The 23,993-nt window shown below is 40.0% G+C and overlaps 1 protein-coding gene across 9 annotated transcripts in view; it reads right to left on the bottom strand.

Moving 5' to 3' along the window:
• LOC137261200 (dihydropyrimidinase-like) overlaps positions 1 to 23,993 on the bottom strand; it is a 114,399-nt gene that overhangs the window by 2,727 nt on the left and 87,679 nt on the right. For 3 of the 9 annotated variants that reach the window (XM_067798902.1, XM_067798907.1, XM_067798905.1), the window contains 13 exons: positions 13,118 to 13,212; positions 11,792 to 11,865; positions 10,559 to 10,669; positions 9,687 to 9,851; positions 8,037 to 8,179; positions 7,676 to 7,744; positions 5,972 to 6,092; positions 4,753 to 4,909; positions 4,243 to 4,384; positions 3,887 to 3,970; positions 3,454 to 3,633; positions 3,099 to 3,185; positions 2,419 to 2,611 (listed from right to left, as the gene is read on the bottom strand). In XM_067798902.1, the coding sequence (XP_067655003.1) occupies positions 2,419 to 2,611; positions 3,099 to 3,185; positions 3,454 to 3,633; positions 3,887 to 3,970; positions 4,243 to 4,384; positions 4,753 to 4,909; positions 5,972 to 6,092; positions 7,676 to 7,744; positions 8,037 to 8,179; positions 9,687 to 9,851; positions 10,559 to 10,669; positions 11,792 to 11,865; positions 13,118 to 13,212 (1,621 nt within the window). Of the gene's footprint in view, positions 1 to 2,418; positions 2,612 to 3,098; positions 3,186 to 3,453; positions 3,634 to 3,886; positions 3,971 to 4,242; positions 4,385 to 4,752; positions 4,910 to 5,971; positions 6,093 to 7,675; positions 7,745 to 8,036; positions 8,180 to 9,686; positions 9,852 to 10,558; positions 10,670 to 11,791; positions 11,866 to 13,117; positions 13,213 to 16,309; positions 17,297 to 21,797; positions 22,149 to 23,993 lie in introns of those variants that run through there. The other 6 variants (XM_067798903.1, XM_067798909.1, XM_067798908.1 and 3 more) reach the window with 5 other exon arrangements.

Genomic DNA, 23,993 nt, shown 5'->3' with positions numbered 1-23,993 from the left:
CTCAAAATTAGATAAAAATAACTGTTAGTCTTGTATAAGGAATACTCTAGCAAAATGGCTTCACAGCAGCCATGGGGCATCTGAGACCATGGATTGAACACATCCCACCAACCCAGATGACTTGAGGGTAGGGGGAAGCAAACAATCTCCAAACCTGTGTCTGTTGCATCTTGACCATTTATCCCCCAAAAATTATATATATCTAAATATATATTGCATTTTTACCCCCTGTCACATTATTTTGACAAATTTAAAATTACACAATATATTTACCAAGATGACCAGAGGCATTTTGTCTTCCCTTTGCCAAAGTTTCTGTCTGTCACTTGTAATTATATTTACACTAGCCACATGCAGTGAGTGAGTGAGTGAGATAGGATTAAAGGGATGTTGATCAATATGCCACCACATGTTGGGTTAACGTGGGAGGAATATCGCAAGTAATGCAGGAATGGATGTTATGTAATTATGGCCTAACATGACGGTTCAGGATATCCAAGGGAGGCAACTCTACACAACGAATCATGGTACTCGTTAGTAACACTTGCAACCCCAGCAGTAAGGAGAATGTTCTGATGAAGATGGACCTCATATCAGCTCAACAAATTTGAACACCATCTACATGCAAAAATTTCCACCAAGTTCATTGAAAACACTAGTATTAAAATCAAGTCCCTGATCAAATTTAAACCATTATCAGCTACATGTATAATCATTACGGGAGCAGTCTTCAAAGAAGCTCCACAGTGCTTTGTGACATATTTTTCCATGAATAAAATATGTTTGAATCAATCATTTATCAACTATAATACAAAAGTAAAAGATAGAAATGATTTACCTTAGCCTTTGAGGATTGTTAACTTAAAGAAACATTCTAAAACTACAAACTTATATTCTACTTACTTAATGGTTTCAAACTAGTTCCTTCTTAGGAATCATCATTTCAATAAATACAAAAACTACAAAATGTTATATTACAAAACTTCAAAATACAAAGCATATACTATTTTGATAAATATAAAAATAATAACAAAATTCTATTCTAAAATACATAAAAGTAATGCTATGTTTAGGAAATGAATGCTATAAAATCTGCCTACCTTCAACTAACATTACTAAAAAAATGGTAATAAATACCCATGTTCTCAGATTAAACAAATCATTCAGACAAGGATGCTATTAAGCCAAACAGTCATGACTTTCTCTGTCCACAAGGCAAATTCAGAGGTCATACGCATGTGAAGCAGGACAAGGCTGAGATATTCAGATCTGAATGCTTCCTCTTCTCAGAGAAGAATCCTGAATATCACATACCACATGCAAAATGTAATGAAAATCATGTTCATCCATCTACTTATGGGGCACATTCTCTTAAACTACAAGCAACAATCAGGCAAACAACACAGATCACTCATTCCTCCTTGTTAGTGTTTGAGGGCACATTCGCGGTGAAAGCACATTCCATGAGAGTTGAAAATTATTTCAAGCAACACAGCAATGAATGGATGAAGTTAGAACAGCCATGTTATTTGACATGATGCGGAACCAGACTTGCCAAGTCTACCAGTTTGTCCGCGAGTGTGCCATGTTCAGGTAAATCTACCATGCATGCCAACACAGTGACTATCGTCATGTATTGATGTCAGCCTGCCTAGATCACCTGACTCGGAGCCAGTAAGTACATGTGCACCTTGGACAAATAAGCAGTAAATAACAAGAACTGTTGATGATGATTTGCTGAGTCGGCGCGTGTAAATATCGAAACTGCAGTGATCACAGAGTGTCAGAGTGAACCGGAGCTAGTAGCAGGACATTTGAAAGGGGGTTCTTTTTTAACACTTAAGCATATGGGGAGATGTTACATCAAAAGCATGGATAGTATCTTAAATTCTAGTTTTGGTAAAAGGATAGAAAATACTGAAAGACACATAATCATTTTTGTTTTTAATAAACATAGTTGAAAATTTGGGGCTTTTTTACAAAAAAATCTGTTAAAAGTTACCTAGAAAAAGGATATTTTTTGGTAAAAAAAATGGGACTTAGGTGGTAATACTGATGCATGTATAACTGTCCTGGTGTTAGGTTTTGTCCCCTGGAGCTGTCACAACTCTCGCCACAATGACAACCTCATGTGTTATAACTCATACTTTTTAAATAATTTTTCATTTTCATTTTCATTGAAATCTGAAGTCAACTGGTACACTGACTTGACAATGTTCAAAATTGTTTTTGCAATATTTTATTTCTGGCTGTGGAGTTTTACAGCTATTTTGATTGTTATGCAGTCAAAAAATCATGCACAATGGAATGAAAGCCTCTGCTTTGTGTTTTTCAAGGGAGATAACGATGTCCCTATGTAGTTTTGTCATAAGGCGTTACTTGGCCTTGGCCAGATGAAAACTTGGCAAGTCTGCCTACCACTGAAGCTAAAGCTGGAATCTTGCAAGTTTCGTCCACCTCCACGGGTTGGTGGTCGGTTGTAGAACTCAGCCGAGTTGGCATCTGGGATGATGGGATTTGCCTCAACAGGTTTTATCGTCACAGCGTTCTCCATGACCTCGATGACAGGTCCAGTGTAGGGGTCACGTTCCACTTTCACTGGCCTGCGAGCCTGACAAAAGAAAACATTGCAATTACATGTTATACTCTTTTCTTTTGTGAAAATTTTTCTTTCAGTATGTGTGCGCATACGTTTCAGAACATGTGAGTTTTTCAACAACCCCATCTGTGAAGATTCGGGTTTGAATTTATCTAATGCTTGTAAAAGGCAACTAATGGGATCAGGTGCTCAGACTGAATGACTTGGTTGGCACATGTCATCGGTTCCAAATTGTGCAGATCTATGCTCAAGTTGTTGATCACTGGACTGTCTGGTCCAGACTTGATTATTTACAGACCGCCGCCATATAGCTGGAATTTTGCTGAGTGCAGCATACAACTAAACTCACTCACTCACCCTAAAAATCCAAATCGGCAATATTCCTGCCATGTGCCAGCAACCTGCAAATAATTTGCTCTTGTCCAAACAATCAAGTTAATCTTCTTGTAGGTCATGCCTGATAGTTTTATGACTGGGACTTGTAGTTTAAAACACTCACCCTTTCCCTCTCCTTCACACGTCCAAAGACGTACTCAGAATTACAAGGGGTGGGAACAAAGCGACCAAGTCCTTGAGTCACCTTCAACTGTAAAACAAAGGGAATAAGTCAGTAATGACGTATTGCATCTCTGTTACAAACATTAGACACTATACGGAAAAACCCTGTTTGTATGACCCTGAAGCCCCACCACTACTACCAGGCAACAATGTCCTAGTAACATAAAGGTAGATAACTGAGAATTCCCTACCATACTGTGCAGTTCAGATGATTTCCTAAGCATATCATCCACCAACAAAATGGGTGTTACAGGGAGATATTCCACCAAGACCCAGGCAATACAGGAAATACTAACCTGTCCTTCATCCAATACAACATGGCCGTTCATCATCACGTACAGTGGCACCCCGTGACAGACCATTCCCTCGAAGATGTTGAAGTCCACGGCCTGGTGATGGGTCTTGGCTGAGATTGTTCGTGTCTGGTCAGGGTCCCAGATAACGATATCTGCATCTGAGCCAACTGCTATCCTGCCCTGTAATTAATGTCGTATTCTCAACTAAAACACATGACGTTTTCTGTGGATCAACAACACGTCTGATGATATACTCAGGGCCATAAAAAAAAACTATTCCAAACAATTGTAGCAAGAGAATCAGTTGAACATTTGTATTGATTTGTCAACCTTAAAAAAACATCTGACCGACTAATCTGCTGCCCAGTTAACTTCCCTGTCACACTTCACTAACCTCGTCAACCCCACACAATGAGAAACAGAATGTACTCACCTTCTTGGGATATATGTTGAAAATCTTAGCTGCATTGGTACTTGTTACAGCAACGTATCTACATGGGTCCATCTTACCACTGTGCTGTAAACAAACAATGACACTCTCTTATAGCTATATACACATTAAGTTTAGTTTAATGCTGCTTTTAGTAATATTCTAAAGAAAAGGGTGTCACACATAGTACTCATATTGGGAATCAAATATTGGTCTTCAAGGTGATAAGCAAACACTTTGACCACTCATGGACTTTCCATATTCAAGGTCTATTAAAATACAACCCAAAGTACATCGCCTCTGTAACATGTTAAACGTAATTTAACATATCTTCAGTAATTGAGTGTTTGTCTACTTACAACTCCCTTCTCCCAGATGACGGACATTCTGTCTTCCACACCGTTGACACCATTTGGAATTCTACGGAAGTCGTCTTTGCCTAAAGCTTTCTGGTCAGCATTAAATGTGCAATTGTCTGTGCCTGTGACTTGCAGGTCATTGCTGAATGATACAATGAGTGAGTGAGTGAGTGATCGATTGATCGACTGACTGACTGATTGATTGATTATTACCATATCAAGCTGAATATGAATAATACAACAGCCAAACACCCCCTGACCTACTTGAACATTTGGGTGTGACTTTGAACCATTTTAACCCAAATCTTAAACCAAGATTTCAGAGAGTTACTTCCCTTGAACCACTAACCAAGACACAATGAAGTGGAGCTATAGTGTACATTTATCTGACAAGCCAACTCACTGACAAAATGGTTCACAGCTATTGCTTCAGTTTCCTTTAAAATAATTCAATGTCATAGCCAGATAAAACACATTCTTGTTTCCATGGAAACCATATCGCCAACTTACTTGGCCAGCAGATCCATGAGATAGTCTGGCGTGGTGGTGTCCAGCCGGAGAGGGGGACCCATCACATGACCAGCAGCGTGACGCCAGCATTTGTTGAAACAGTGAGTACCATCAGTGCCTAAACTGGCAGCAATAGGCTCACCGAATACTATATTACCTGCAACAGTAAATGACGAGTCAAGTAATTACTTCTTTTAGTGGCATTACTTAGAAGCTGGAGAGCAACATATGGACAAGCTTTAAGGATGAACAACCTCTTTATTCAGATGATGCAGCATTCCATACTTGCTTGACAATGATATAAGAATTTGTATTAAAACATCTCAATAAAGAAGCTGTTAATCCATTAAGCTTGTCAATATGTCAAGTAATTACTAATGTATTGAATTGTTGGATAACTTCAAAATGAAAGATTTATTTTCATGAAATATAACAACTTAGTGTGACTGACACTGTCACATGAGTGCTTGATATAGAGATGAAGGTAAACAAAATACATAATATCAGAAAAATGGGCCAAATTACATTTTCAACATGGCAGACACAGAGGCCATCTTTACATAGAACTATGTGAGTCCTTATCAGGGAACACCAGATCTGAATCATCCATGCAGTTACCAAAAGTGCAGTAATTGGTGGTGGTCTGACTATTTGAAATAACTGAAGACCGGTTGCAGTGACCGAACGACCAAGCATTCAATCACATTTTCTCATAATCAAACACAAACAATTTGTGATTGAAACACTTGATGATGGAATATGCCATAGAAATTGTCCAGGCCTGCAAATGTGTTTAATTCTTAGAAAACTTACAGACAACTCAAAACAGAATGTTTCTTGAAGACTCCAGGAAATTTGTCTTCATAATATATTAGTCATCACTTTACAGTAGCAAGCTGCATCATTTTACACTGGATGTGAAGTTTACAAATTACACAGTTACTAAATAAAACAAAAGTCACAAAAAAGAAGAACAACAGAGAACCACATTATCTGCAATAACAACCTGAATAGGAAAATCTGACAAATGATGCTAGCCAATGTTTTTCGATAATTGCTCATTGGTAATGAACCAATCATCCATTGTGAGATTTCAACCAACTCCCAACACTGGTAGGAATTGAAGAAATGATATTGAATGTAAGCCTTGACACAAACTCATGGAAATATGGAGAAATGTATTTGGTAACAAGAACATTCATGGTCATGCTTCACCCACCTTTTCTTCTGGCAGCAGAGATGACATCAGCAGAGCTCTTGCTCATGACGTGAACAATGTAGAGGGGTGCATCAGCCTGATTGGCTATCGTGATGGCTCGCTGAGCAGCCTCGGCCTCAACCTGAGGACATAGACAGCCCAGTCATACACACAACAGTTTACGTATAAACCACTGAGGTGCAAAACAGTAACGGATTTCTCCTTTAGCAAGTCAACAATAGTTCAGCTATATTACAGCATGTCATCTTGTTGTGGCATGCAAGCCACATGTGATATCTACTCACACTCATAAGAAACACAAGTTTTTTTTAATCCAAAAAGGGAAACAAACTTGGACCAAAATGGATATGGGTTTTGGCGTTATCAACCTTTTTTGAAGCATGAGTAAAAACACATCGATAGAAGGAATCACCAAAACACACCATACCAATGAACATGTGGTTATCATGCGCACACTTCTCGTGAAATCCAACTTGCACAAATTGACTACGCAAAAATTAGGTCTGTCACTCCTTGTTTAACAATACTAAGCTTAACTCAGATTGAAAGAAACCAAGCTATCACATGTTTAGAAGATGGTTTGTCTGCCCCAAATGGTGCCCCTTCTTTCAATGTAAACATAACCATGATTTTACTTTCTCCAGCATCAATACAACCCTTCAAAGACCACAGATGACCTTCATCGGAGCCGCCGTCAAAGAGTCACAGCCCCTCAACAAGATCGGCATATCATCCATCAACCCCAGCGAGATCCATTCTTGTCAACCCCTTTACCCTACTTAGTAGCCGACCCATGAAGGTCCCGGGGTAGAATAGGCCTTCAGCAACCCATGCTTGCAATAAAAGGCGACTCAGCTTGTCGTAAGAGGCGACTAACGGGATCGGGTGGTCAGGCTCGCTGACCTGGTTGACGCGTGTCATCGGATCCCAATTGCGCAGATCGATGCTCATGTTGTTGATCACTGGATTGTCTGGTCCAGACTCGATTATTTACAGACCGCCACCATATAGCTGTAATATTGCTGAGTGCGGCGTAAAACTAAACTCACTCACTCACTCACTACTTAGTAGCCAACACTAGTCGTCACTCATTCTTTTTGTCTAGCTGACCCTGTTTGCATTTCTTGTCTTTAATACAGAGAATTACACACACACATATCTGCTTTATACTTGACTTGCGTTACTTTTGCATGTGAGTATATATCCGAGACATGTTTGGGAATGCATTATGATATACATAATCAGACCAACCCTGGGATTCAAACCGTGACAGTAGTATCCTGGTGTGTGTTTGGCTCCAACTTTGCAAGGTAAATTACTACGCCAAAGGTGACTGGGCACCACAGTGCCCCATCTACACATAGGAGAAATGCAGTCTATGTAAAGTACCTCTGTTAGGAGAGAAACTGCCTAACAAACATGACATGCCTCATGTGCAAGTAAATAACAACGTACTACGTTAGTATGTGAGCATATGAATCATTCAGTACAATAAAATACCAACAAAACATTGCATAAATACTGACAAAACATTAGCGTCATGACTATGAAGAAGCCAAATACAGTCAAATTTGTACTTGAGAAGAGAGCTATTGAGTGCTGAGTACTATTACATATTTGATGCTAGAAAATGGTACACACTAGGAATCGAACCCTGGTCTTCAAGGAACCAGTCACCATGCACCCACCCCTAATGCAACTCACCTCCTCTGGTCGACACAATACATGGCCCTCAGGGCCTGTGATACCCATCTGCAACATCTCCCGAGATTTCTGAAGCAAGAAGAGGTGGGCCATGTTGGCACTACAGACGTGTGGTCAACTGGTTTCAAATAATAAGGGTTGCAGGTTAGTTCTTTGAGTTCATTTCCAATGTCTGATTTTCTTACCAAATGTTCTGAACATATTTTTTTTTATCTGATCATGATTTAGTAGAATGTTGAATCAAAATTTCACAGACATTAAAAACATTCTAATGTCACTTGTACCATTAAATCACTGTAAATCTCCTGTTGCAACATCGCTTGCATTAATACTGAAACAATCAAAGGGGGACAACTCTTACCTCCTCAATGATGCTCCCATTCTCTGCATGCACCATGGCAAGGGCTCCTAGCTGTTTACATCTAAGGAAAGACTGGTACAGCTCTGTGTCAGACAGCATGAACACATCCTTGTAGGCCATGAACATCTTGAAGGAGTTCACACCTGTGTAATACCAACAAATGCTCACAAAAACCAGTCAAACGAAGTAAGTTTACACAATGCCATTTAGTGGTCACATGTAACATAAGTTCTATTTGGGATTAGACTTTCGTAATAAAGTCGCACTGGCTGAGCAGTTTTGGGTGGCAGACTTTGAGTGCTGGCGATACATGGGACTCAACCCAATGCAAGTCCTAGAATCTCCACTTTACTGAGAAACTGTAATCCCAACTATAACATATGTTATAAAAACATGTAAGGAGAACTTTTATTCCATTACAGGTACCGCCGTGATATTGCTGGAATATTGCTAAAAGTGGTGTAAAACTGAACTCACTCACTCACTCACCATTACAGGTAAGATGCAAATTTTTCCTTTGGCTAACAGTAACATTTTGAATCCCTTTGAATCATGTGCATTATTTAATACTGCTACCTGTGACCTGACTTGCAGCTTTGTTATCCTTTAAAAACTGATCTGTCTTTTCACAGCATTAAAGACAGTGTCTTAGAGCCTGATGGTAACTAAAAGTTTACTCCTCAAATTTCTGTCCAAGCTCAAGTTATGATCATGCCATGTACTCGGACCCTAAGTAACTCAGTTTTCTACATAATTCGGACGGAATTGTTGGTCCCGGCAGAAGTTAACTAAGTTATCATTACATATGGGCTAACTAATTCGGACTTCATGTAACTCGGATTTCGGACTGAAATCTCTGCCCTTCAAGGTAATTTACTATGAAAACATTGATAATTAACTCGGACCAGCAGGACTGCCTGAGGCGGAAGCGCTTTGTAGTTAGCCGATTACCGACTTCAAACAGATTATCAGGTGTGATGATAACCAGTTAACAAAAGGAATTAACAAAGAAATTCAGCAAGCTGACACTACTACGTACTCACTCGATGTCATTTTGATGGCATGCGATTTTGTTATAAAAATACGATACTTCAGTAATTTCTCATCAGTGACAAAATGCCTGAACGATTGATACGTGTATTTGTTGATTTCTGTGGAGAAGATTGAATCATATGCACTTCCTTACAAGGGCGTTACCCCGCAAAATAGCGAGAAACAAGAAAACATGGTACGTTACTTCTAGCACTCGTGCTTACGGACAAGACACAAAATGTGTGTTGCATTGGAAACCACCAGACGACAGAGCATTCTAACAATAAATTATTCATAAAAGATGAGGTGATATGAATTACAGTTTTGATAATCTACTGAATACGCAATAATGTCCATGATCACCTTTTGCGCTATTAACACGAAAATATGTTACACCATGGCAAAAGTACCGCGCATGCATATCTCGAGGTCAAGGGATAACTCTAGACTCTCACCAGTCCAATTTGGACTCCTTATAATTCTGACACCACAGTCGGTCCCAGTTGAGTCCGAATTAGACAGCTTCCACTGTACATTACTCAAGCGGGAACTGTGCTTGAGACAAATACAAATATCTACACACAAATATGGCTACTACAGACACACTACAGGTCGTACCTCTCTCATTGCACAGCACCTCCATTTCATTGGCCACCTGCTCACTCCACCACGTCACTCCAACATGGAGCCCATAGTCACAGCACACTTTCTCGTCGGCCCACGATCGCCATTTGTCATAGGCATCCAACAGAGACACTCCCTTCTGATCTACGACAAAATCGACTGAAAGCAAAAGGAAAGACATTAAACACCAGTTGACTCTCTTATCTCAAGTCAAAATTACTCTTAAACCAACAAGATATGTCTTTATAACAGTTTATAACAGTTTATCAGCAGGTTTGTTATACTTAGTTTCAGCAATTTCAGCAATATTCCTCTCCATCTTATTTAACACTAAAATATATCCTTTCTAAATATCAGCAACATACAGCTCATACATGAGGAATCAGCATAACACTTACGAAAAAGTATATATGTAAGCCTCAAAAACCTAGTGTTCCCCCTAGGCACATTTAGGAGGGCACAGCGCCCTGCCCTTTGACTTTTGCGCCCTGCTTTTTTTCACCTCAATCGCAGTTGTTTACTATGACGAGTGTGTATTTTCCAGATTTGAAATGCTTTTTCAAATTCTAATCTTAAAATACAAACTGAGAAGAGTAAAAATGAACTTTAGAACTGAAATCATAAGACAATATGACTTCATATACATTTTGTTGTTCTTTCAATAATCCTCACCAACATGCCCTTTGAGGTTACGAAGTGCCCTTTTCCATGAATTTACCCTGCCCTTTCTGAACTCTAGGGGGAACACTAGAAACCAGCACTGAGGAATTAAGTTTTCATGGCAACCAGACCAAGTGATATACCTTTATAGCATAACATATATGTGAGACTAGGGTTTACATCAACATCACCTCCCTTCTACTCACTTATCATAGTAGTTCCTCCTGCTAGTGCGGCCTTGGTCCCGCTGTAGAAGTCATCCACTGCCTGCGTCCCCATGAAGGGCAGCTGCATGTGAGTGTGTGTGTCGATACCACCTGCAAGACAACAATTTACAGTACCATCACTACCCATAATCAGGTTGCTCAGCTCTCCCTGCATACCCCAATACCTGCATATAGCCTATTATCTAGCCTCATGTAAGAATGTCGAGTTTTGATTGGTCCACGTGACTCTGATAAAATACCATGTACATCCATCACGATCCAAGAGCGGGAGGATAAAAGTTGTGTACTCCTGCTAAGAAAATAATATCACCCCGCTACACCTCGGTGACGACGCGGAGTGAGAAAAGCGTGCATCGACAAGCCTTTAGTAACGTGCAGTGCATTGAGGTCAAACGATCAGCTGGTGTCAACATGGCAGCAAGTCGATTTCATGCGTGTCGTTTTGTTTTGATTTAGTGAAAACATTCAGCTAGATAAATACGGTGTTTTATCAGTCCCGAGTAAGGTTGTATTCCCCAAGCCGGAAGCGAGGGAAATACAACCTTACTTAGGACTGATAAAACCCTGTATTTCCCTCGACATGATGTGATAATTTATATTATCACTATGTTACACAGTATGCTCAGCTCTTCATACATAACCACACAACACCCCCACCACCCACCCATAACAGTAAGGCTATATTAATTAAGAGCCAATTCTACATCCTAAACATGCTGGAAGTGCTACATTAATACCTCGGTCAATGAATCAGGCCCACATATTTTCTCATAAATCCTTAGGGATCATACGATCCAAACTGCCTGTGAAGAACTAGCAAGCTAGCAGACACATAACCTCAATAAAGAAGACAGCTCCAGGCTCTTCCTAACAACACCCCTGTTTCAGGACCACAATGACTTAACACTACCAGGTAAATGATTCCTTGTTCACACAACATCCTTTAACAGAAGCATGGCTTCAAGCTGTTTCCATAACATCCATGTTGCGAGATAATGAGTACTTTCTTCCCAAAGTCTTTCCAGTTATAGATAAGCTCTTCCCAATTACTCCCCTGTCAACATTAAGATGACTCCAGTCTTTTCCTTTATACTCCTGTTACAGGAGAAAGATAATATGAGCCTACTCTGACTTGGTCTGTAAAGGATGGACAAGCAAACCAATCTGTCATATTGGTGCCAGTACATCATGCATGTATTCAGTTAATCTCACCTGGGATAACAAGCTTGCCCCGAGCATCAATTGTTCGTGCTCCACCTGGGATGACAAGGTTATTACCGATTTGTCTGGAAACAAACAAAGGTATAAATATTAATGACGTCAAAATGAAGACTGGTTCAATAGAACCATACTATGTCTAAACAAAACAGAGGTACAAGTATCTTAGGTCTATGTTCTTGTGTGGGAGTAAATGCCACTATAGTGCAAAGGCAACTTTGTACAATGACACATGCTATTTGCATGATCTGCAAATTGAGATGAATTACAAAAACTAGATTAACAGTCAAAAGTTCAATCACATGTTAAATCCTTCTCACTATGTTCTCTCTGAACAAACTGTAACTGTTCAAGAATATCAAATGTCCCAATCCCTCACCATTCCTTCCATCCTGAAGCAACAACTACAGGGTGTGCGTTGTTTGAGAGGGTGAGCATGAGGTGAATGCGTTTGTGTGATATTGTAAGCCAGTATATGAGAGTGGATGTCAGAATTTACACCAGTCAGCAATATCTTGATTGAATATGTCTCATAATCTCTATATATCTGTCAAAATGATATAAATTCATAAATGTAAAACCACCCATACTAAAACACTGGGCAGACAGGATACTTGTGAAATATTCCAGCAGTATTCCAGCAATGTACACTGTAGCCCAGAGATATTGCAGGCATGATAAAACACTGTATGCCAGTAACAATGCAGCAGTGATAAAACACTGTACATCAGGAATATTGCATCAGTAAAACACTACATCAGCAATATTGCAGCAGCAATAAAAAACCACTGTATACCAGCAGTATTGCAACAATGATAAACCACTGTACACCAGCAATATTCAGGCAAAGATCAAACACTGTACACCAGCAATATTGTAGCAATGATAAGATACTGTACAACAGCAATATTCCACCAATGACAAGGCACTGTACACCAGCAATATTGTAGCAATGATAAGATACTGTACAACAGCAATATTCCACCAATGACAAGGCACTGTACACCAGCAATATTGCTGTAATGGTAAGACACTGTATACCTGCAATATTGTTGTAATGGTCAGACACTGTATCCCGGCAATATTGCAGCAATGATGAGACACTGTATACCAGCAATATTGCAGCAATGATGAGACACTGTATACCAGCAATACTGCAGCAGCAATGATTAAATATTGTACATCAACAATATCAAAGCAATAATACAGCATTGGACAACAGCAACATCCCGACTGTGGGCGGAATGTGCTAAACAAGGTGTACCGTTTTGGAAATGAAACCCTGGGGTGCATGCTGGGAGAAAACTTGTGGCAACTCACTTGATGATTCCATCCTCAATGTAAATGTCGCCATCGTAAGACTGATCATCATTGACGATCTTCCCTCCCTTGATAAACAGGCGGGACTGTGCACTCTGGAAACACAAACACACTTCATGAACATGTGGTATAAATATAGCATTTTGAAGGCATGTTACAAATGCATTATCGCTCCAACAGTAATGAAGCTGGGTGTTCCACACTGCTGATGATGGTATCTCTTTCTTATGTGTTCTGCAAGAAATATTTGTTATGTCCATGCACATACATACTACACAGTTCCATTCAATACACCCAGAGACTTGAAATCAGGCGACATATCTTGTCCATAAAGTATGTCCATACATCCTCTCCACCACTAAATCTGTATACAGTAACAATAAGGGTACATGTTCCAATAATAGGTCCATACAAACACAAGGTCCATACAGCAAGTCCATACAATAGGCCTATATCTGTCAACAGAACATGATCCTCTGAAAGATGATGTCCTTAGTCTATTCTAAAGCACAATGTCGCTACAATATCCATCAGTGCTCATTATCCTAAGCATACCACAGTCATTTCTCCACAGTGCCAGCCAAGCAAGATCTCTTTTAGCTTTTCAGCCTGTACAAGCAAGTCACCCTGCCTCACAAATCATTGATGTCGACACACTTGCTGATGTCTGACAACACACTCCAAAGCCTTACAATATTCACCTATGCTGACAATACAAGCTGATGCCTGCGGCCTAACAACACACAATGATGACTAACAACACTCATCGATGCCGAATGCCAGAACAACACTCATCAATGCTGTATGCTCAACAAGTCATTGATGCCAGATGCTCAACAACACTCATTGATGACAAATACAACAATCAATCGATGCCAGATGCCAAACTACAGGTGTTGCTGCCAGACAAATTTGACCATTGACGTTAAAATGAACTGGCACCATAATGCCCCATCTTACATGAGTCTTTGGAAACCGCTGAATTTTCCTGGGAATGAATGACAGCATACTCAGCATTAGAAACTGACTGTGGATTGTTCAAAATGAAATTTTCAAGAACTATACAGAACAGAATGCCAGAAATCTTGCAAGCTGGTGCAGTCACATGGAAGGTCTGGTTTTACCTCCAGCCTGACAACAATAAGTCTGTCTGTTACACTTCAGCATGAAACTGACGTCCATGTCTGACACAAGCCGATATGTACGCCACCTACTTCAACACAAACAACATTTGTTATTCCAACTTAATCTAACAAATACCATCGTGAAATACCTGCAAAGAAGACAACTTTTCTCTAGCCATTAAGCAAACACAACTGTCTGTCTATTCCAGGTAGAATGATGCGTGGCTCATCTAGATGCCCACAGTTCCACTGCTGGAAGCTAGAGTGCTGAGAGCCTTATCTGAGCTGCAGGATGACTCCCACTCTAGTTTTTATCCACTATTGTTCAGATGGTGCAGGAGGGTTTGTGCAGACGATGCATCTGTTGAAGGCGTTACAAGATTTCAGGAGCATGGTAAGGGAATTAGGATTGTGAACATGCCTTTATAGTTAGGCTTTCAGATCCTCCCATTTTCCATGCCTGCCCCGTCTGGAAGCAGGAATTAACCTGGAGTCTTGATGAACACTGGTCACTTTGACATTACAGGGCTCAGAATTCGCCAAGAACTCATGGACAGCAACAGTAACAAATGTCACATATCAACTATCCTTTAGTCAACACAATATTAGAACAACAAAAAAATTAACAAAAATAAAGACCCTATGTTATCTGTAAGATTTCAACTGACAGTAATACTGTCTGTCCCATGAAGGAAAATGATAATACTGAAGTCTTATTACATCTGTTCACTTGTTAAGGAGTGTTAAATATAATATCCTTCCCTATCTCAAAACATTAATGCTATCATTACTTGGTGCTGAGAAAGACGTCTGCTTTCAATCTCGCTGTGTGTGTCATTCCAAACTGTACAGTCACAATGACCATATCAGGTTGGAAGACCACTCCTTCCCGGACCAGACTGCACATGGATATTGCAGTGTGCTTTCAACATGCATTAAATGCAGCTTCAATGGCCTGTTTTTCAACCTTTTGCAAAGTACTGATTGATGAAACCCATCAATCTTCTGTAAGCATTCTTGTCACAGTGTCTCTTCTCCTTGGTCAGTATATGTCTAGAACATGCATATGGTCAGTAAAAGGCAAATCTTGCTCTTTGTCAGCATACTCCTGGTATATGGTTAATGTGCACCTGATATATTCCCGGTATATACTCAATATATACCTTGTTTATGGCAATTACACACCTGCTTTATGGTCATATACACCTGATGGTGCATTTGTCAGTGGATTCATGCTTTCAATTTAACATCCAATGCCTCAATTACAAATAAGGCAAAAAAAGTAAAGTCTGGTTAAACAATGAAAGTATTCCCAGTCCCAAGAGTGGAGAAGCTAAACATATGATCAATAATCGCAGACACTTAACCTTCAATATTCCAGTTTCTTGTGACCCTGTCTTAATATGACCTGTATCCTCTGACTATACAATACAGTAGGAGGGAGTGACAACTGTATACCACACCCAGGGATAAGGCCCTTTAATCCAGAGATACAAATAACTGCTTCAGACAGAAATTACTCAGTCACATGTCCTACAGCTCAGAATCAATACAAGGTCTAACCATTCCGTGAATGAGGTCAGCATGACCTTGCAGCATTTGTCTGACTCACATCTTTCTGTACTTTCTAACAATGAAATTATAAGAAAGAATAATTTGGTACTCTGAAAATGATGAAATAGCAAAACTACCTGACAGAATAAAAATTTAGAATATTTATTCCAGGAAATTGACCTGAGACTGTACCTACTTGTTAGGATTGGACTATTTTCTTATCAATAATCACTGGTTGACTTATATAAAACAATACAAATCTGTCCTATCTACAGCAAACTGTGTGGAAAAACCCCATGTTAAACTTGCAACATCTGGAACAAACTTGAAGAGAAAGTATAAAATCATGAAACCAATGCTACAATGATGAAGCGTTTCCCCTCAACAGATACACAGCATGTGGCACCTCATTTGAAAGCAAATTCTATCATCAACTGATCAACATCAATACTGTAAAATCTGAATTAGATAAAATGATACTTGTTGTCAGAGATGCTGTGACTAGAATGCTTACTCCATGTTCTTTGCAGGAGCAAAATCCTCTTGCAGCCTGCAGATGCATATCCCCATTGCACATTTCCTCCATGGTGATAGAGCTGGTCAACAATCAGGCCACAAAATGGACGGATTAAACAGTTTGCTTGTTGTTTGTAAACATCTCTTCACTGCCACCATGAGCTGTGAACGTTCCAGCGTTCAGGTAAAACATCAATACCACATGTCCTCTGCGCTGGCCCCAGTTAGGTACTGGTAAACCACTCATCTCACACCAGGGTTACCAATCCCACGTGTAAGTGAGACAGATTCTGTTTTCTATACATTCAGTTCAAGCCAAACAAAATGGATGGAATCAGTCTAGCAATTTGATGAGGAGTGCTTTATCTCGATGCAGCAGATGTGAGTTCAATACTGATGAATTCCTCCCAGTAACTGGATACTGTATCTGTTTAAGGTAACATGAGGCATCATCATTCACATCAGGATCATTTTGATCAGCAGATGTCATATAGATTTCACAGGTCTCAGGCCCCTCTACTGTGACCAGGTAACGTAAATCACTTCAAACAGTCCTCACATAATGTGACATAAAAATAAATAATCCAGTCAAGATGTCTCAGTAAAACTCCAGAAATTTGAACACCCGAGTTCTGACACTGGTAGCAGACAGCGTGACATCCGTCATGGTGGAGAAACACAGCAGCCACAACACCAGACAATCAGATGAGTCGCTGACGAAAAACACCATGAGTTAAAAATACCAAGCAAATTTCCAACAGCAGCTATGGTCAAGCGTCTGCACAGGAAGTGAGAATTGCATGCTGGGAGATGACGATAGAGACGGCAGCATGAGGCACATCACCTGGTGGACTCAGCAACCTGGTCAGATGGCTTGCATCATGGGAAGCGCCAGGCAAAGTTCGTCAGGGCTGCTGCTTCAGTGCCTCAGGCACGCTGCCACATAACCCTATCTAACCCCTCATTTAGCTCACTCTTCACTATCAGACATGCAGCTTGCACATTCTGATTGAAGCCATTCAGCTTTATCAAACTGCCCCCATGTCAAATTGCCAAACTGGCAAAAACATTCTGCATAAAATAAATTATCGAGTCTGGAAAATCTTACGACTTCAAATGCAAGATCTGAGCATGCCTGAGTTTCAATGAGTTGGAAGGGCAAAAAAATTCATATTACTCATAACTGCAGTCGTTCACTGGCAACCTATTAGATGTCTGAAGGGGGCATGGAGACGACTTTAAACAGAGTCATGGCAGGAAAAAAGTCTGCTTTGACTATCAAGTATCAGAAAACACTTTCCCCAGCCGTTGTAATAATAGGAAATAGGATAGGGACAGAACCTCGAAGTTTGGGTCACAGGTCGGGCCCTGAGCCCCTGTTTTCTACAGGGAGGCCTACTGTGGAAGTGCTCAGGAACACGATGAAGCTTCATTACATAAACAGGATGGCCCTGCAGACTCTGTTCATGAGTGCAATAATCAATACAGCCACAGCCACAGCCACAGCCACAACATGCATGAGTAATGGGAACCAAGGGTGTTGTGGTGGGGGAGAGGATCAGAGTTGGCTTGGGGGTACTGCGGTACTCACTGTGGGTGAGGTTTTGAAAGACAGAACTTGATCAGGCAGGGGCGAAGACAGCAGTGGGGCATGAGAATTCAAGGTTAAACTGGACTTGGTAATGGTAGGGGTGAAGAAAGCTGGATGCATGTGGTTGGTTTTGAGGCAATACTGGATGAGTTGGTTGGTGCAGGGACATTGGCAAGGGCGAGGTTGATGAGAAGTGGACGGGCATGGGGTGGATGGAAGGTGGGACAGCCAGGGCTTGACGAGAGGTTGATGGGCAGGGGTTCAATGGGAGTTGGATGGGCATGGATGGATGGAAGATGGATGGGTAAGGGGATGGATGGTTAGAGGGTGGATAGGAGGTACAACAGTTGTGAGTGGATGGGAGGTGGACAGGCAGGGGATGGATGGGGGTGGTCGGGAGGTGGATGGGCAGACTAGTTTATCAGAATACAATGAGAAACCATGGCATTCGGGAATAGCAAAATTCCTGTTTGTCCAGCTAAACCATGCTGCAATGCCGCCATCCTGTGGGCATTAAAAGCCATATTAGCATATTGATCCTTCCAACAACGAAAGCACATTTTTTATGAGTTTTTCTCTCCTAAAAGCTATTAATAATTGAGTAGCTGAATTTCTCCATGAATCACTGAAGGACATTATGCACATGTGTCTTGGACGGCCACTATCCTAAACAAGCAAAAACAGGCAGCAATGAAAATTGAATGTCTGGACAAGGAACACAGGAATTTGGTTCAAGATTTGGCACTGGAGCTTTAAAACCCACCCTCATGGTTTGCATCTCCTCAATACAAAAAATGTCCTCAAATTAAAACAATTCCATGGTATCTAATGTTCACTCTTAAAAGCCTAAAGACATACAGTCTGTATATCCTTATCATCAGTGTGCAAAAACATGATGTGCCCTTATCTGTCAAATAACAGTCCAAATTGATGGATACTATATTTATCAGCTAGCTAGTTACATGTTATCAACTGTTATCATCATACATTCATCTTGTATCACCAACATGGCACTTACCTCCAGGTGTACAAGAAACAGATATCACCCCTACAACCCTGTGAACGAAAACACCTACAAGCTGACCACCCACAGCATCACCAAACCATCTAGACATTTCCCAAAAAACAGAAGCATTACCCTCAAAATTTTGAAGCAATCAAATCTTGGTTGTTGAAAGGAACCAAGGAGGTATTTTATGTGATGATCTTGCTATCTGCCATGAACCCCAGTGACATGATCCAACACAGAGTACAGGAATACAGTAAGGTGGATGTTTATCTTCCTGACTTTCAGTGCAAGTGATCTGTAAAATTGTAACAGTTTATTTTGCCCATTGGGTATATACAGAGGTATTCCACACTGAGACCCACTGTTAACATGTCGCAGCTGATTGGCTGTGAGGCAGAGGGAAGATATCTGCTGAAGCATGTCAGTATTACAGACATTTCTGGTTGTGAATGAGCCACAGTTGAGAAGAGATAAGACTTCATAATTAAACTGCTACTCACATATAGGTTTGCTCTAAGAAATGTTAATCCAAGAAAGGTAATAGAACAAGCATTACTGTTAGTGTATTTATGGCTAGTGTCAGGCATGGTTTATAACACAAACACCAGTAAAGCCAGAATACTTCAGGAATACTATTAACACCCTACAATATGTTAAGATCAGAAGACATAAAGCTGACTAGGAATGTACAATGGACGACTAAAGGGTACCAATCTCTGTAGAGAAATGATCACACTAACATTGTCAGGTACAAAAAAATATGTTATCATACCTACAGATCAACTATTTATGCTTCTGTGTCACACAGTAGTTTCTCACATATGGTCAAAGGTGGTATCATGCTTGATAATAACCTTGCTGTTTTATCACCATTGCAAATACATGTACCAGGCTATATGAGCTTGTATCATCCTGGAGACCAAATATTGCCAGTGTATATATAGGATTTACCTAACAACCATTTGTAATATGCAGTCTACATGGTATGGACTGATGACACCGATAGAAATCTGATCTATTTTTAATCTCATAACACAAGAACATGGTTAATCATATTTTACAACACTTAAAGATAGAAAGGGCTTTGACAAATTGACATTAAACAAAGAGGGATTTTTATGAAACTGTATGATCAGTTTTCACAACAAAATATTATTCCAGTTTGTAACACTTTTTTAACAGTTAACGTTTGAACATTTCATCCAGTACTTCAAAAGCCAGAACAAAGTCCTCTTCCAGGGGGTGACTCTGGTCAAAGGGTCATGAGACATTGTTCCACGTCCTGTGTCAACATGTCTCAACCAAGGGGGTAAAGTTTACCCTCACAAAACATTTCACACCTGTACCCCAAACTACCTGCTATATTAGAAACATGGGCAGAGACATTCCTGAGACAAGACGAATGACTACACCTAGACTTGCAGAAGTCTCTTCAGTAATAATTAATGATTTGAATATTTTTTAGAAAAATATAAATGTCCCCCTAATAGACAGGTGTCCTTGTACTTTCCACTAGACTTTAAAGAATACAATTACTATACATCTATGGGCACAGCCTTTAGTAGCTAGTCTACACCATGTCCCTTTGTGAACACTTGAAATGTATCCTGATGAATGTGAAGAGACAGAAGATTTGACTGAAAGCCAAGAGTCGTCCTTGACCTTGTTGTTTGTGATAACGATACTGACCTAGTACAATCAGTATATCTTGCAAGTTTGTCAATACACACAGTCTTAAACATGTTTAACAGCCAAATACTGAAGAGAATTAAATTAGCAAAACTCATGCACAATAAAAAATATATTCTCATTTCATGAAGATACAATGAAACTTTGATAAAAGTGCATTAAATAATATTTCATACATATGTATATAATTGTATATGATTCCTTGATCTTATACCAGTAAATATTCTGAAGGGAGAAAGCTGCATTTCAAGCACATGCCTATTTTATGTTTTATACTATATTTATATATTTTATATATTTCATATTATTAAGAACAAACATCTATCAACTTTGAGAGCATACTAAATGTGTCTAATATTTGTTTGGTGATGTTTCAGCAATGTTCCTGCCAAAACAATTAAGGCAGTCCAGTGACTGACATCATGACCATCAGTGAAAGCAATTTGGGACAAGACATTTATCAACCAAGTGAGCAAACCCCCAAAAAACCCCAATCTTGTTAGTTTCTTCTAATGACAAGCTTGTACGTCAATAATACACGTAGACTGACCCTAAACGAAATGTTATCTTATCACTGGTCGCCATGAAAGTCAAATGATCATGCCATGCCGCATAAACAAACAGTCCAACTGGTTTCAAGTTTCCGGTCGTAGTGACTGTTGACTGCATACTAAAACAGTCAATATCACAACTCACCTATCTTCAGTTATTGGCCTTCAATTCAACTATGTTAGTTGTATCAGTTTTCATAAATTATAGCCTATGAATAACTGAGCTGTTTCCACAATGATTACTTGCTAATGCACAACATAATGCTTACAGTCCAACTGCGTAATTAGGAATAATTTGTATGCATTTCTGATCTTGCACTTGCAAAAGCATTAATTTATGAAAAACAATGCAAATTTGATTTTTTCAAAGATATGTGTTAACTTTCATGGTAAATGCATTCAACCTAAACAATAAATCTAAACTGTTGTGGAATAACAAGTATATATATCACACAGAAGAACAAGTAAATATCACATGGGGATCTAGTGTATAACATGCCTTATCTCCTCCACCTGCACCTGTGTCGTCCAATCAGGTTGAGACAAGATAAACACATATCCTTGTCACCTACAATGTTCTCAATGACAGTAAATGTGTGGTATAACATCTTCCATACAATTGACACATCTCCAACTCAACCCTTACCTTATCATTTTCCTCACCCATGGTGGAATTCTACCTCGGAATCAATCACGTCTATCTGACAAGTGGAAGCAAATACCTGCAGATCTCACCCTGCCACACTTGACAAGTCTACAACCTGCTGGTGCAAGGTGCTCACTAAAGGTTCCTAGAACCAGTTCTAAGAAATATGAGAAGACAAGACAAGACAATGATAGCTCTATCCAATAACACTGTCCTTGACAGTCAGACACTTTCCACAGGTAAGTCTCCAGCCGGCAAGGTGTACAATTCATAGGTCACAACCTTCAGTATGCTTTCCCGCCGCTTACTATGAATGGCTTGTGACTCAAACCGGTTGTAAGTGTGCGAACTCTGGGCTGGCCGGCAAGTCAGCTACTGTCACGCATGAAGTTTATCAGGGGACAATAGCTGTCTGTGTGAAGTATATATTGAAAGCGTGTGTAAGACTCACTGACAGTATCACTGAATCACAATAATCACAGCCGACAAATGTCCTGATAATTATCAAGCTGCTCCGACAGACCATATGGCAGAAGTTAATTATTAATCAACACTTCATTCTTGAATGCATTTCTTTCGTTGAAGATATTTTTATAGAAAATTCATCTAATAATTACAGGACAAATCAATCCTGCAACTTAATTGAAATTTATTAATTAATGATTAATGCTTTCACAAAAAAATAGATACAGATGGAATCAGCTGAAGCCTTCTTGCACCAATCACTTGAACACAACCCCAACTTCCATCACACACCAACAAATCATGTCTATGAGACACTAAAAAAAATCACTACCATAGCTCATCATTTCTCGAAAAAAGACCTCTTACAAATATAATTAACTGTCTATGAATACATCATAAAGAACACTCTAAATATACCTGTAGTGTTGAGGTGGGAAGGGTGGAGGGTGGAGGTGTTAGGGGAAGGAAGAGGAAAAAGAGAGAAAGAAACAGTGAGATGGAAAAAAAGAAAGAATGAGAGGAAGAAAAAGTACAAGATGGAAGAAAGGAGAGATAAAGAACGAGTGAAAAAGAATGAGAGAAAGTAAGAAAGATATTAAACAGTCATCTTGCCCACTGTGGGACTGGCGCTAATTGATGAACCTGTGCAGGTGCTCTCAGGTGCTCTCAGGTGGGCCAGTCCAGATAATACCCCTGTCCATCCATCACCCCGGTCCAATCCTCAAGAGGATTATTTGACCAGTTTACTGTTAGTTTAGAGTCTGGGATGGTCTGTCTAGCTGGTTGAAGGGTCCATCAAAGCAGAGGAAAGGTCACAACAGATGGTTATTTCTGCAGCACTAATCCCATGTGTCAGATCAACCAGACACATAGGACATGTCAGCATTGGCATTAGAAATGTCAGACATGGTCTGTATTGCATGTAAACATGCTTGTGGTGCGGTGCGGTGCGGTGCGGTGCGGTGCGGTGTGCGGTGTGCGGTGTGCGGTGTGCGGTGTGCGGTGTGCGGTGTTGTATTGTGTTGTGTTGTGTTGCATGAATGAGTGTTTAATCTTACACCACACTGGTGGTCTGTATGTAATAGTGTCTGGACCAGATAATCCAGTGATCAACAACATGAGCATCAATCTGCATAGGAATCATTAACATATGTCAACCAAGTCAGCGAGTCTGACCACCTGATCCCATTTGTCACTTCTTAGGACAAAACTTTGTTGCTGAAGGCCAGTATTCTTGCCTGGACCTTCACAGGTGGAATGATGAAGGAGTGTGTGGTGTGCGGAATGGGCGAGTTTTCCCCACGTCATACAACGTTTAGCAATATTCCAGCAATATCACAGGCAGAGGCCACGAGAAATGAGCTTCACACACTATGCCCATTTGGGGAATCGAATCTGGGTCATTGGTATGAAAAGCGAATGCCTTAACTGCCCCTGTGGTTTGTGGATGTTGTTAACATAATTCGAATCAGTAATAATTTTATTTGGTCACATCCAGACATGAACGTGGTAATCAAAGAATCAATAGAATGAACAAAGACTTAGGCTCTAAGGTAAGACCATGTACAATCAGCCAGGTCAGAATGACCTTTCACTCAACTCAGTCTTTGTATTATCATAACAACAGGTGTGAGTGAGTTAAGTTTTATGCCACCTTTTGCAATATTCCAGCAAAATTACAGTGGGGGTCAACAGAAATGGGCTTTACACATTGTACCCTTGCGGGGAATC

This window comes from Haliotis asinina, chromosome 14, assembly GCF_037392515.1.
Source record: "Haliotis asinina isolate JCU_RB_2024 chromosome 14, JCU_Hal_asi_v2, whole genome shotgun sequence".
NCBI classification, from domain to species: Eukaryota; Metazoa; Mollusca; class Gastropoda; order Lepetellida; family Haliotidae; genus Haliotis; species Haliotis asinina.
The sequence above is the reverse complement of the archived record's forward strand: the minus strand, read 5'-3'. Positions and strand labels throughout refer to the sequence as shown.